This window comes from Gallinula chloropus (assembly GCF_964237585.1).
Source record: "Gallinula chloropus genome assembly, chromosome: 5".
Classification (NCBI taxonomy): domain Eukaryota; kingdom Metazoa; phylum Chordata; class Aves; order Gruiformes; family Rallidae; genus Gallinula; species Gallinula chloropus.
Window position 1 is genome coordinate 16,998,395 of NC_140090.1, and position 14,797 is coordinate 17,013,191.

General features: G+C 53.2%; 1 protein-coding gene across 1 annotated transcript; it reads left to right on the plus strand.

Annotated features, from left to right (window-relative positions):
- The first annotated feature begins 919 nt into the window (after positions 1 to 919).
- CNOT9 (CCR4-NOT transcription complex subunit 9) lies at positions 920 to 13,916 on the plus strand. The gene is made up of 8 exons (XM_084265452.1): positions 920 to 1,037; positions 5,157 to 5,336; positions 6,721 to 6,836; positions 7,496 to 7,605; positions 8,368 to 8,477; positions 9,345 to 9,443; positions 11,737 to 11,828; positions 12,169 to 13,916. Exons 1-8 carry the CDS (start codon positions 1,014 to 1,016, stop codon positions 12,335 to 12,337), a joined length of 900 nt encoding a protein of 299 aa, XP_084121578.1. The 5' UTR covers positions 920 to 1,013; the 3' UTR covers positions 12,338 to 13,916.
- The last annotated feature ends 881 nt before the right edge of the window (positions 13,917 to 14,797 follow it).

Below are 14,797 nucleotides of genomic sequence, written 5' to 3' on the forward strand. Positions count from 1 at the left end.
CGCTAGGAGCGGGGGAGCCGAGTCCTGAAGGAAAACAACCCGCTTCTGCGGGGCCGCGAAACACGGTCAGCGGGGAGGGCGCGGCCGGGGGCTCCCGGGGCGGCGGTGCCCTCCTGCGCTGCCGGCTCCCTCCCCCCGGCCCCGCACTCCGCCCGGTAAAGCCGCGGGCTCCCGGCCGGCACCGAGGGGTAAATAACAGAATGGAACGAGCGAAGCGGCGTCCAGCGCAGCCTGGGGAGGCGCCGCCACCGCCGCGGGACCCGCCCGGCTGCCCGCGCTCAGCCTCCGCCGCCGCTCCCACACCGGCCGGCCGCGCTCTCTTCCCTCACCGGCCCCGGGCGCGGCCCCGCCGCTCTCCCGGACAGGGAGACGGGGCCGAGGGCAGCGCCTCCCGCCCCGCGGCCGCCCCGGGCCGGGCCGCCGTGAGGGGAGGCGCCACGCGGCGGGGGAGGGGGAAGGACGGGGGTACCCGGCTGGGCACCGCGGGGGGTGAGGTGGGGGAAGGGAAGGAGGGGTACGAGCCCCGGTACCTTCGTCCCGGCGCGTCCCCGGCGCCGCTGGACAGGCTGAGGCCCGAGGACGGGGTGGGGGGGGGGAAAAGGGGAAGGGGAGGCAGCAGCGGCGGATGGCGGGAACCGGCCAGCAGCGCCAGACGCCGCGCGACGCACGCAAGCAAGCGCGCGCCCCGCTGACGTCAGCGCGGCCGCGCACTTCCCGGCGCGCCCCGCGACCATCCCCCCCTCCCTCCCCCCCGCCCAGCCCTACGCATGCGCCCAAGCGGCCTACTCGGAATCTTCCCCCCGCAGCAACGCCCCGGCGCGCGCTTGTGCGCATGCGCGCGGCCTTCGTGGGTGCATGCCTGCCCTCCGCCCCCCCCTTCTCCCAGCCTTCCTCGCGGCGGGGTGAGGGGTCGGGGCGGGCCTGAGCCTATGGCGGCAGTAGCAGCAGCGGCAGCAGCGGTAGCCGCGGCCTCCTGAGCCGGGCCCGGCGGCAGTGCCGGCACCGCTCCCACCATGCACAGCTTGGCCACAGCTGCGGTGAGGCGCGGCTCCGGGACGGGGCGGGAGGGGTCGCGTTTGCTCCCGCGGTCGGGGGGCGCTTCGGGTCGCGGGGCGGCGAAAGCCCTGGGAGCCCCGTCCCTCGGCGCCCCGGCGGGGGAGGCGGGGCCCCTCCGGTGGCTGGGAGGAGGCGCTGAGCGCGCTCTGGCTCCTGGAGGCTCCTCCGCGCCTCCCCGGGGCCTGGCTCCGGGCACAGCGGCCGGCAGGGCTTCCTTGCCTCAGCCCGGGTAGCGCGTCGGGGCTTCCCTCCTTCGCTCCCCTTGCCCGCCGCGCTCCCGCCCTGCGCCTGGGGCCTCCTCTGCGGGACTCCTCTACTTCTGGCCTGGCGGCAGCGGGAGGGCAGCGGTAGCGAGGAGTTTCCTCGGGGCTGCGGCCAAGCTGGAGGAAAGCGAAGGCTGCCTGTGCGGCCTCTTTCCCCCCCCAGCACCCCACAGTGCGCTCTGCAGCTGGTGCTTCTCCTCCTGCTCCTCGGGAAGCCGCAGCACGCGGTTGGGTTGCCTGGTCTGGCTGGTGGGAGTGGAATGAATGGTGGTTTGGCCTGGCTGGGTTCAAAAGCAGGAGCTGAGTTTAAGCGGTGTTGTTGCTGCATCTTGCTCCTCCCTCCCCCATCCTCGTGTGAGGAGGCTTCTGGTTTTGGTTTTCATTTCTCCAAACGCGTGTTCACTGAGCGTCTGAGGCCTCTACGTGTTGCGTTTGGGAGGTGCGTTGCAAGGCCAGAGCTGTTTTCAAGTGAACTTAGCTCAAGGACCTGCTTGGGATTGCAAGCGAAAAAGAGTGAGTCAAGTACTCGTAAGCAGGAGTTGAGAAACTTTTAAAGTCCTCCCACTTTAGGTGCTTGTGACTTTAAATTGGTTCTTAGACTGTGGGCAAACACTTGTGGTTTGCCCACACTCTAAGTGACGCTTTCCAGAGCACGGGAGGGTGTGCAAGATTCTAGTGAACTCTCTTAATCAGCACTTATGTTTTTACAGCAACGTAATTCCCAAGCGTTCGTCAAAATGCACAAGGGACTGTTCTGTCTCCCTTTAATTCCCCATGTTCTAGTCACCTCTCTATAAAAGGCTTTTTTTGAAGACAGTTTTATCAAAGCCTGTTCACCTTTATTTTGGGACTCATTTGAATGTATATTTAATTTATATGTGATCTGTATCACCTGGTAGTGCTGTATTGAGGTGTTTCCTACCACAGTTGGTTACTATGCTATGGCTGAAGGTCACAGGGAAGGGTATTTAGCTCTGGAAATGTGCTTGGGAGCTGTGGTAAATAATGTTGCCTTTTAGTGGGATCCTGAATTGGGGCAGGAAAACCTTTGGGTGTTGTGAGTGCTGTTGTGTTAAAGCTGTGGTACGCCAGGTCTGTGTAGAGCAAAGCTGGTGGCAGAGCTGATGCTTTGATTCCAGGCCCCCAGACAGCATCACGTGCTAGAGGCTTGAGAACAGGCTGAGGCCAGTAAAGGTAGTGTTGACTGGCAGTAAGGTGTTGAAAGCCCAACTCAAACCACCTAATTCACTGCTACTGAAGTTCAGAGTTAATTTTGGTCTTTTGGGGGTTGGTGATTGACCAAAATAGTTTTAAAAAGCACATTGTGCCCTGTTAGTTGCTGGTCTGCTTTGCTTGACCAGTGCTTTTATTGGTGTACGTAGCAGCAGCTGCTCAATTAGGAAGAGAAAGCCAGTTGCCTAAGTCCAGTTTGTTGTGTTGGAGGTGTAGTCGGGCCGTGGGTGTTTGGGGTAATGCCATTTCCCTTGAGGAAGATGTTACAAGATGATTCATGATGCAGAGGTGGCTACTTTGTGCTGTATCGAGATGCTGTCAGTAACTTTTGCTTTCCCTGTGTGTTCAAAAGCCTGCCTGGCAGGATTCTGTCTCAGAGCTTGCAGGATTTGCATGCAGCCCTTGGGGCTCCCCAGAATTTTATGTTTTAGAGGAAGATGTGGGAACAAGCAAAGTAGGAAACTAGGGAAAAAATGTCTTTTAATTTAAACTAAAACAAGAAAAGCAACTGCAGAGCTTGTGGAAAGCAGTTAGTTCTGGCTAAGACAGATATTGGATATCATAAACTTAATTGTGTGGAAAATCTACTTAGTGTTCTCTAGGGATCACGAGCACATGATTGTGCTTTTAAAGGGTCGATGTATTTAAGCTTACAGGAACTGAGACTTCCAGCCAGCCTAGAAAAATAGATGGAAGCTTTAGATAACACAATTATAACAACATCATTGCTACGCTGCTTGTCACTCCACCATCCCAAATAAAAACAAATGGGCTCTGTTCATTCTTCCTCTCTGAGCTCCAGTATAGGAGCTGCCAATGGAATTGTGCTCCCAGCTGTAAGAGCGCAATAAGTTTGTCAGGATTACTAATTCAGTGTGAGATTTGGGGGTGGGGGGTGGATTAAGGAAACTGAATAGATGAGGAAGAAAAGAGGCTAGGAGGTAAGAGAACAGCTAAGAAGGTATTTGGGCCCCGAGTTTAGGGATTGATAACAGCACGTTGGCTTATATGGAGATGGTTAAGTTAAAATAGGATGTTGAATGTGACTGGAGGTGAGAAAAGTCCTGCAGCTGGGGAAGAATCGCTTTGGACCTCACTATGGCTATAATATGTGGATGGATGAATGAAGGAGGAGAACCTTTCCAGAAGTAGAGGCAGAAAGCTCTGGAGATGTCTGCCAGAGATCACGAAGTCTCCCTTTGTCCCTTCTGCAGTCTGGGAGCCTGGCTCTGGCACACGGTTTCGGGTTTGGTTCCAGTCGCTTTCCATTCCTGAAGGCCTTTGTGTTCTCTTCAGTGCCTCAGCCATGAGCCACTTAGTAACAGCGTTACTCTGTGTGGTACAGGCTGTGCTCACATCTGTTGGGGAAGCACAGAGAGTGTCAGTCTGGGCTTAAAGAACCGTAGTCCCCTGCTCCCAGCTGCGACTGCCGTGCGCATGGGGATGCTGAGCTGGCTGCACACCCACTAACTCGGGAGCAGCAGCGTATGAGCAGCGCTCTGCTTTGCTTGAGTAGTAAACACTGCAGCAGAGTTTTGGAATAGACTCTGAACTGGCTTTTGGAAGCGTTCATGCTGGGGATTTTAATGTCTGAGTTTTCCTCCCTCAAATTTTTGTGTCTGAATCCTCAGACTGTCTCTTGAGGAAGCCTGCTGAGCATCTCTTTGCACCTTGAGTGCTTGCTGTGCCAGCAAAGGCATGAGACAAGCTTTCATTGAACTTGCTCCTTGTCCTTTCCATAGACAGCCCCTGTTTATCTTCCTTTCCAGCCTTCATCCCACCTTTTTTTAGCTTGAAAACTTGTTGGTCCCGATGCAGTTCTTTCCCTTGTGTTCCAAGAACGGCAGACGAGAAAGCCTGTGTTTCCCCTGAGTAGTAGAAAACAAACCTTGGCCATGAACAGATCTGCTCTTCTCTGGGTTTGTTTTCAACAAGAATTTTTGCCCAAAATCAGTGTTGAAAAATTCCCTTTCAGCTGTATGTGTGTAAACAAGATACATGGGATGAATAAGAGATGTCTGTAACAGCCAGTGTTCCTGCTGTGAATCGTGCTGTGCTGATGTTGGACTAGTGAGAATTTTTCTAGAGTTTGTGTGAATGTTTGTCTCATGTGGGTTGGGTGAATCCCATGGGCAGGCTCCAGTGTCACAGGCCTTTTTGGAGGGGAAAAGGTAATGCTGCATTGCTTTGTGGAAGTATGCACCCAAAGCATAAGGAGAATGTGTGCTGGAGGCAGGTGGAGCAAATGGTGACTGCCTGAAGTACTGTGACCTTCCCGAGAGCCCTGTTGGCACAGACAGGCAGCAGCACCTGCCTCCACGTTGCTGAATGAAGTTATGGCTTTGAAAGCTGATTAGGAGAGACTGCCCTAGCAAGTCAGGCCAGAGAGTGCACCCCTAGTATTTCAGGTGGATTAGTAGTCTTATTTCACCAAAGGGAGGGATCCCTAACCAGAGCATCTCAGTGCAGCTTTAGCTGCATCTCGGCCTCCCCCAGTCAGGAGTTTCTTGAGCACTTTTTTGCGTATCAGCCAGGTTGTGGGAAGGGTTTGGGTGAGACTTGGATAAAAACACTTGGGCTTAAGTTTTCTTATCTCCCTCCCAGCCTGTGCCAACAGCGCTGGCTCAGGTTGACCGTGAAAAGATCTACCAGTGGATCAATGAGCTGTCCAGCCCTGAGACGCGGGAGAACGCGCTGCTGGAGCTGAGCAAGAAGCGCGAGTCGGTGCCTGACCTCGCCCCGATGCTGTGGCACTCCTTTGGCACGATCGCAGCGCTCCTTCAGGTGGGTGGCACTGGCAGCATCTTTCACCCCTGGGGCAGCACCAGCACGCTGCAGAGCTGGCACGTCCACGGGGCAGGTCTGGGGAAGCACTGGTGGGGTTCCTAATCGCTGCTGCTGGGACTAGGAGGTGTGCTGGATCGTGGGGAGAGGCGAGCAGATGCATGTGGGAAGCCCACTTCTGGTGTTTGCTGTTAATCCTCCCTAGCAGAGCAATGCAGGTAGAGACTTAAGATTTCTAATTGGACAGCTTGCTTAGTTGGAAGGGGAATGGTTGAGTTCTTGGGTGTATGAGCTCCTAAGGTCACATGTATGTGTGGATCACATTTCATACAGTATTGCAGCAGCACCACAACAGCCTTACTCTGAAGAGTAAGAGCATGAGCTTGATGAGTACTCCCTGGTCAGAGGCTGCCCTTGCAGGCAGCCCCTGGGAAGGGCAACCTAGGAATGTTGCTCGCTGCTCCAGAGGACCCTTGCAAGTGGCAGTACCTGTGTTTCATGTCAAACTGAGTGGCTCAGTTTATCTCTGGGCAACCTGCTCAACAGCTGATGACTGCCTCTTAGTGCCAGATCATAGAATGGCTTGGGCTGGAAGGCACCTTAAAGATCATCTAGTTCTGACCCTTCTGCCATGGGCAGGGACACCTCTCGCTCAACCGGGCTGATCAAGGCCCCATCCAACCTGGCCCTGAACACTTCCAGGGAGAGGGCAGCCACCACTTCCCTGAGCAACCTGTGCCAGGGCCTCACCACCCTCTTAATGAAGAATTTCTTCCTAATATCCAATGTAAATCTACACCCTTCCAACTGAAAATCATTCCCCATTGTCCTATCACTGCACACCATCCTAAAAAGTCCCTAGAAATCTACTTATTTCTTTCAAAAAGGAAAGAAGAGTGTGCAGGATTGACAACGTCAAACTGTTTTAGAGTGGCCCTGAAACAAGTGAAGAAAGTTAGAAGGGAGCTATAGTTGGAAGCAGGCAAATTTCTGAATCAGATTTCACCCCTTCAGCTGTTCCCCTTGCACTGAGTTAGAAGAGTACCAGGAGCCACAGTAGGAGTAATATGGGTGTGCTCTGCCTCTGCTCTTCCCTCTGAAAGTTCAAAACAAAGCAGTCCCTATACTAGCAAAGACCCTGGAAAACAACTGAGCTTTTTTTTTTTTTTTTACTGAAATTAAATTAAAGTTCAGCTACATCCCTGTGACACCTTGTCAAAGTGACTCTGACCTGGATTTGCCCTGGCCTGGGTAGTGTGGTGACGGCCATGTAACTACAAAGTGGGACTGCTATCTCCTCTCACCACAGTTCATAGCTGGGCAAGTACTTTGGTGCAGCTTGCTGTTTTCCCTCTTAAACTTTTCTTAACCTGTTAATTTTTAGGAAATTGTAAACATTTATCCATCAATCAATCCTCCAACTTTGACAGCCCATCAGTCCAACAGAGTCTGCAATGCTTTAGCTCTACTACAATGTGTTGCATCACATCCTGAAACAAGGTAAGTGTTTCCAAGTGTGTGAAGTTTTCTGAGGTGGTGTTGCTGACAGCTCAGCCTGCCTGTTTGACTCGAGAAGCCTGTAAGCTTCTTTCTTCTGTTCCACTGAGAGAAGTGGAACAGAGTACAGAGCTGGAAGACAGGCAGCTGCCTGCTGCTTTCACTTGCTTGCACGGATTAGCAGGATGACAGCTTTAGGGTGGTCCTAAATGCATTTCATTCCCTGAATCATCCTGAGATCCTGCAAATTCCCAAAACATTGGGTTGTGGCAGTTCTTGGGACCTCAGCCAGAGATAAGGGTGCCTGTGTGCTGAGTGCTGTGTGTAGGATTGGTGTTTTAATGAGCCTGTGCATTGTGGCTGACTGTCACTGACAAGGGAAGGCACAGTGCAGCAGTGACTCTAGAAAGCACAGGGGCTGGGTGGCAGGAAGAGGTGATAAAAACAGGCTGTCCTCTGCTCCTCATCAGCTGGAAGCAGTGATGCAGGTAACTGATGGTTTAGATGTGCTGTGCCCAGTGCAGAATTTAGTTCGTGCTCTTCCATCAGAGAACGAGCTGTTACCTACTTTTGAGGAGGAGCAGCAGCATGGTAATGCTGGATTGTGTGCTCACTTGGTTTTCCATGTCTCACATGGGTTTGGTGTTCTCCCTTTCCTACAGGTCAGCTTTCCTGGCAGCTCATATCCCTCTCTTCCTGTACCCCTTCCTGCACACAGTTAGCAAGACGCGTCCCTTTGAGTACCTGCGGCTCACCAGCCTCGGCGTCATCGGTAAGCAGCTGGGGTCATGCTGGGCACTGGTTTCCTGTTCAGTTAGATGCAGTTCATGCTGTGGGTGCAGAGACCTGCATGGCCAAAATCACAGGTCTGATTAATTGGGATCTTCTGAGTTCCCTTGTGTTAACAGGGGGAGCTGCTTGTTTTCCATCAGTTGTGGAGGTAGGTTCCTCTTGGTGTATGTAGGATGTGGTCTTTTCACTAATGAAAGGTTCCTGGAATCTGAGTCTTTTTGAGCACAAGCACCTGCACCTTGTTGTGCATTCACCCACAGCCCAGCCAGCTCCAGACTGGGATGGGTGGGTAGAGACTGGGCTTTCTTTGGGTTTTTGTCATTGATTGGCTTGGATGTTATTTGACCTGTATTCCCCCCTATGCTGTTTTGGTATGTTTTTAATTATTTTTTCTGCCCAAAACATTTCTCGGTGCATAAAGTAAGAAGGTCTTGAAATGTGTTTCTTCCCAGAGGTTGCTGTTGGATGGCATGATCCTCTTATGTTTATGGTGTCACTAAGGGAAAGCCAAGACTGCACCCCCCCTGAAAAGCAAACAGCCCCCAAACCCACCCTGATTACTTTTATGCTGCCCAAACAAGTTCCTCTCCTGCAACACGCTTAGCATGGCAGTTGCTCTGCCTGCTGTTCAGACCTAATGATTGCTGGGGAGGGCATGGTACAGGCCCTCTTTGGAAGCTGAGATTTCTTATTTTAAGCAGTTTATCACTTACTGATTTTGGGGTTTTGTTTTTCCTTCAAGGGGCCTTGGTGAAAACTGATGAGCAAGAAGTGATAAACTTCTTATTGACAACAGAAATTATCCCCCTGTGCTTGCGCATTATGGAGTCTGGCAGCGAACTCTCCAAAACGGTACCTGCTCTTTTTGTCCTAATTAAGACTTACTGTTTATATCTGACTAACCAGGCAGACAGTAACCTGCAGAGTCTGGGTGGAGATCTTACCTCCTCAAAACACAAACCAAAATCTGGAGTTCCTGAGCTTGTTTGCTGGGAGAGATCTGGGTGCTCTCAACAGCTCTTCCCTCCTGTGCAGCATTGCAGGGTAACTTTCAAGGCAGAGCTGGGTCACCTTTCCTTAGCCTGAGAGCGCAAATGGATGAGGTTGGGCAACAGCTGATAGTGCTGGTTATGGGAATGTTCACTGCTGATCGGGGCCCCTTTCCCCCATGAGCTCAGATCCATGGTCAGGCTGGTCCGATGACCCAGGTAGGCTGGTCATGGGTCTTAGTCTGCGTGTGCTGCTCTGGTGGAGCCTGCTGATGGGCTGGCTGAGGTTCTTCCAGAAAGCCATGTATCTAGTGATGAATCGGTAACATTCAAGATGAAAAACAAAATCAGCTTGCTGTCTGGATGGCAGGGACAAGGGACAGATCCTTCTCCTGCTTCTTGCTCTGTGACCAGAGTAGTGTGGCCACAATCAAAAGGCTGTCCTGACGGCCTGGCAGTACTTGCTGTCTTATGCAACCTGCATTCAGTCATCTTGTACACTCTAGAGGCTCTGTGTCTGTCTCTTTTCTTTAGCCAGAGGTGCCAAGCATTGTGTAGCGTCCTGAGCTTTCTTTTGGCTTTACACTTCCACTGAGTAAAGCATTTGCTGCCTGTTGAAAGGCTTTTCAGCTCTGGGACTGCCTTGAAAAGAGCACCGCACAAAGCCTGCTTCTTTTCAGGAGAGATAAGTTGTTTATATGCTTTCTTTACTGCTTTCTCTCCATTCTAGGTTGCTACATTTATTCTTCAGAAAATCCTTCTGGATGACACAGGGCTGGCATATATCTGTCAGACTTATGAGCGGTTTTCCCATGTTGCCATGATACTGGTAAGATTATTTGTTTCCAGCAGCCAGCTTCTTTGCCAGGATGAAAGAGGCAAATACTCCTTGGGCTTACTGCAGCTCTCTGCTTCCTCATGTTTCCTTTTATGTCTCTGGTTTGCAAAGCATCTCCAGAGCAGAAAGAGTTTTCATGGCTGTTGGTTGAGTATGAATCGATTTAGTTTTATTTAAGGATGACCTCATGGCTCAGACCCTGAATCCATTTCTCCACTCACGGGTTGAAAGAGCAGCAGGCTGTGCAAAGCAGTAAGAGCAGGGCAGGCATAGGTGATACTAGCCCTTGTAACTCTCTCCCAGCTACCAGCTGTTTTCACTTTGGATTTCTGGGGACAGCTGTGGGTTTTCTATGCAGTAACCCTCAGCACTTATCCCCTGTCCTCCCCTTGAACCCATGGAAGTTCTTTGCATCCAGTGTCCCTTAGCAAGGAATTTTTGGGTTTCGTGTTCACTGCCTGGAAGGCTGACCTCCTTTCTTAAATTTTTTGAACCCAGCTCCCACTTGCTGCTTCTTACAACTCTCTCTCTCGTGTTGGAACAGCGAGGAGGTGATGTTTGTCCTTCCCCTGTGAAGCAGAAGTTTGAATACTCATAATTTTTTCATCTGAGGAGTAATATCCCCAGCTTGAGCTTTGTTATCTTGGAGCTTACTGGGGGAATACATCTGCCCTGGAACAGCTATTGTCCTGCTTTTGTTTGTGTGTGTGTTTTTCCTTTTAAAGAGCAGTCTCAGGAGGAGAAAATGCAGCATTAAGTTAAGCGCTTTGCGGTGCTGCCCCGTGCCTCGCTGAGGAGGCTTTCAGAGGGATCATTTATTTATCGGTCTGTTTACCCAAACTTAAAAAAAAGCTTCCTCCTAGTTCAGTCCTGAACAGCAAAATATGGTCAGCTGATGGCTGCAGTATCCAGTGTGGTATCCAGTGTGAGTTTTGTGTTTGAGAAGATTGCCTTTGCTGGAAGTATGTCTGGTCGGGGGCAGAGCAAGGGAGACTGTTAGAAACCCTGGGGTAGCAGACAGGGGGAGGGAGACTGAGGGAGAATCTGCAGTGGGAAGGGGATGAACAGGAAGGATGTGGGTGTGTGAAGCTGCATTAGCATGGGAGGAATCCCAGCTGTGATATAAGGGCGGGTGAAGCACTGATGTGATTAACGTTCTGTAGCACTACAGAGGGAGATGAAAATGTTCATAGACATTTGTTCTCTATCTCAAGAATCGGGATAGCATGTTCCAGTCTGGTGAAGGTGATGGCTTACTTCCTTGTCTGCTGATAACTGAGCAGGCTGTTACACAAGTATTGATCTGTTACACAAGTATTGATGCTTTTAAAAGAGCAAGTTAGTAATTCCCATCTAGGAGCTGCCTGAGGAGCTCTCTGACTTCTGAAGAAGTATCAATATCCCAGGAAATTGCTTAGTGCAAGACGCTTGTGAAAGGGCGGATGAGGGGCCCAGCTGAGTGCTGTCTGCCTGAATATCCAACTACAGGTGGATTTGGCTAATGAGGAAAATGGTTAGTGCTAGCCAGTGTAGCTTTACAGGAGAAAACCCAGCTTGTTGGGCAGATCTGATCGACTCCTAAATACGGGGAAGCAGACTGTTAAACTCCTCCAGAGCAGGCGTGTGAAGGCATCTCGCTGTTTGCCAGGCAGGCTGCGTGCGTTCAACGGTGCAGCCATGTGCAAAGTGCTACCTAGTGTGAAAAATAGAGGCTGGGCCAGGGACAGCTGCCCTCCTCTTGCTTCTCAGTGTAGTAACGCTTAACAAGGCATGTAGTGGGAAAAGAAAACACAGCTCTGGGTATGTGATAAGACCAGATGTGGATTTTGCTATATGTGGTGTCCTAGGCTATTGTTAACACTTTAAAAGGGCATAAAAAGGAGGCAGCGCAGGTGAGAACAGTGTTGCAGAGAACATGCAGTCTGGTCTTATCAAAGTGTTTGTGATATACTTGTGTTCCTCCAGGATGGGGAAACCCCTGGTTCTCTTTAATCTGTCAGAGAGTTGGACCAGTAAGTGATCCTGGGTAGGTAAAATCCAAATAGATGTGAGACAAGCTTTTCCTGAGCCTGCTGGGAGAATCCTTTCCAAGCCGTGTCTAGCTGCCCTTCTCAAAGGCATCTTGGCAAGCAGAGCTCTGTGTAGGGGTATCTAGATGAAAGGTAGTGGGGCTGTGATGGTTGGGAAGCCAGTGAGTGATTTAATGGTCTTTCCCAATCTCTGCTGATTGCGAAGCTGTAATTACAAAAACTTTTAACTTGTTGCACTGGCCTCTGTCAAACAGGGTAAAATGGTCCTGCAGCTCTCCAAGGAGCCATCGGCACGGCTGCTGAAACATGTGGTCCGCTGCTACCTTCGCCTTTCTGATAACCCCAGGTAAACATTTTAGGAGTCCGGGCAGGGGCTTCTCCCTCTCCCTTGGAAGTGCAGCTCTTCTCCGTGCTGCCTGCTCAGGGGGAGTTCCTTGTCTGTCCTTCCATCAGCCTTACCTCACGTGGAGAATGGGTGGGTGTTTTGGTTGGTTCACTCTTGACTGCTGGCATCAGGGCACAGAGTTTGTCCTGTGGGGTGTGCTGTGAGGGATGGGAGCTGTGCTGGCTGGCTGAGTGCCACGTGCTGCTACTTGGTGCTTTTTGGAGTGTCCCCAGTGGGGTTTGCTCCCCTTTTGCCCCTGTGAGTTTATTTGTTGGGCCCCGTTTCTTGTCTGTTGATGTAGGGCACGTGAAGCTCTCAGGCAGTGCCTTCCTGACCAGCTGAAGGACACTACCTTCGCCCAGGTCCTGAAGGATGACACCACCACAAAGCGCTGGCTGGCTCAGCTCGTCAAGAACCTGCAGGAGGGTCAAGTCACTGACCCACGGGGCATTCCTCTTCCTCCGCAATGACTGCTGGGGGAGGTGGGGGACTGGGGAAGAAACAGCTCAGGTTTACAAAGAACCAGGAACAGGTGACCTCTTCTGCAACAAACTTGGGCACGCCAGCTGGCTGCTGGCCTGTCGGACCATCCCACCCAGCCAAAGGGCTGCTCTGTAGCAATGCAGCATGTCTCTGGGGATCGCCACACCAGCAAATGCTGACACTACAGCTTAGAAAACCCCAAAAAATCAGTAAAACCAATCCATAAAGATCCCCATCTCTCCAGGAGGCTTGGCTGGCATCTCTCCCTGCTCTGCCAGGCAGGGGGTAGTGTGGATGTCCACTCTTCCGGCTAGCTCAGCCTCCACCTGCATGGTGTGTGACACAGGGTGTGCGTGCCACATCCCTCTAGTTCCTTGTCACTTCTTGTTTACTCATCTGTTTAGATGAGTGAGCTGAATAAAAGCAGATGCAGTTGTTGTATCCCCTCTGAAGACTGCTGCTGCTCAGCTGCAGGTAGCTGGGGACAGCTTGCTTCCCTGCCAGCACATCCTTGCTCTGCATCCGGCTGGCACAGCGAGCTTCTCTCTCCCTTTCCTTCTGCACAGAAGCAGTGGCTGCGGTGCGTGCCCTGAGAGGAGGGGTGGATTATTTGCAATGAACCCACATGTCATAAGCTTGCTTCCCAGGGCTCTGGGGGAGGAGACGAGACAGGACTGGGACTCCTGTGCTGTAAATAGTGTGTCCCTGCAGCCAGCCAGTGGCTGGGGGCTGATGTGTGCTGGCCTCCCACCAAGCCCAGCTTTGCCCAGTGGGGCTGCTGGCTGGCTGGCTGGCTGAACAGAGCTCAGTGTTAGGAAACCTTGCCTTGAGATGGTCGGCAGGCCACCGACCGATGGACGGCTGGGAGCGGCATCCTGCGGGCACATGGGCTCCAGGTATGCCGGCTTCCACACCCACTGCTGCCTGCCAGGCGTCTCTCAGTCCTGACTCCCCCTCCTCCAGCTCCTCTCTGCCAGCCAGCTGCATCCATTCTGCTTTCAAACCTGCCTTGGCATCATCTGCCTCACCCCCACCGCAATCAAACCGGACCAGCAGCCGCTTACCTGCCTCCCCTGTGCCCAGGGCTTAGCGTGACCGTGGTGGTTTCTCGGAAGCAGCCGAGGAGCTCCGGGGTTCTGCTGCAGCGGAGCCTGCTCTGCCTGCTCTTGGCTGCAGGCAAGCCTGGGCAGCTACTCGATTTCTCCCTCCCCCCCCACCTCGAGTAGCCCATTTTGCTGATCATCTGCGGTGTCGTGCCAACAGTGTCTTAAATCCCATCTCGTTTCCCTCCCCTCCTCCCCTCGCAGCCTTGTGTAACAAGGGCAGAGCACGGCCTCTTCTCTGCCCCACAGTCCTGTTTTATAACCATCACCTCCCTCCCCTCCACCCTGACCTTGACAGGGTGTGAAAACGCTTGTTTGGGGTTTGGTTGTTGGGGTTTGGTTGTTGGGGTTTGGTTGTTGGGGTTTGGTTGTTGGGGTTTTTTGGTTTGTTTGGCTTTTTTTTTTTTCTTTTGTAAATTCAGTTTAATAGATAATAAAACCCCTAATAAAACCCCAGCCAGCACAGATTGCGCCTGGTCTGATCTCTTAGGTGGGGGGAAGGGGGGGATTTATTTTAGATGGGAGAAAGGGGGTGGCTGTGCCAGACTGGGGATGTGAGCTGGGAATGGTGTGTGGCCTTTCCTGCTAGGAGTTGGCTGCATCCCAGTGGCACGGGATCTGGAGCAGGTACCACAGAGGGGTTTTGGGGAGGCGATGCTCCATCCTGGTTTGCAGGAAGACAGCTCCCTGCTTTCCTGCAGCATGGTTGCAAGTGCTGCCGTGCTCACCCGGGTCTGTTAGAGCAGCAGCTGCCAAGTTTGGTCCTTGCCCTATTGCCCACCCAACTGAGCTTGCCTCAGGGGTCCTCCAGCTTGGCTCCTGACGTGGGGGGAGGAGTTGCCCCAGGATGCTCAAGCTGTTCCCTGCGACCTGCATCTCTCTCAACTGGAGGATCCTGGGAAGGGCCACTCAGTGGGGATCCACTGTGCCCCATCGATGGTGCTGTAAGGGGGTTGGTGGAGGGACAGGGCATGCTGGGGGGTTAGAATGGGGACGCAGCCCCACGCCGGAGGCACTGTGGGCTGCTCCCACCCTCGTCCCCCCGCCGCCGCCTTCCCCCTCCCGCCTCGGGAGCGGTGTGACCTTAATCCGAGCCGACCTTGAGAAGCGGCGGCTGCGGGGCGTGCGGGGGCCGGGGGCGTCCCGCGGGGGCGGGGGGCCGGGGGCGGGCTTGCCGCCCGGCCGCTGCCGAGGGGCGGGCAGCCCGGACAGCGCCGGCCCCGTCCGGCCGCAGGCGGCGGAGCACCGGAGGAGCGGAGCGGTACGGCACAGCACGGCGCAGCGCGGCGGCACCGGCCAGCGAGCGGGTAGGAGGCTGGGCGCGGGTCCTCCGCGGGGGAACCG

Coding starts and splice junctions, on each gene's coding strand:
- CNOT9 (XM_084265452.1), top strand. CDS start 1,014: ATGCACAGCTTGGCCACAGCTGCG. Junction 5,337..6,720: donor CGATCGCAGCGCTCCTTCAG/GTGGGTGGCACT, acceptor GTTAATTTTTAG/GAAATTGTAAACATTTATCC. Junction 11,829..12,168: donor CGCCTTTCTGATAACCCCAG/GTAAACATTTTA, acceptor CTGTTGATGTAG/GGCACGTGAAGCTCTCAGGC.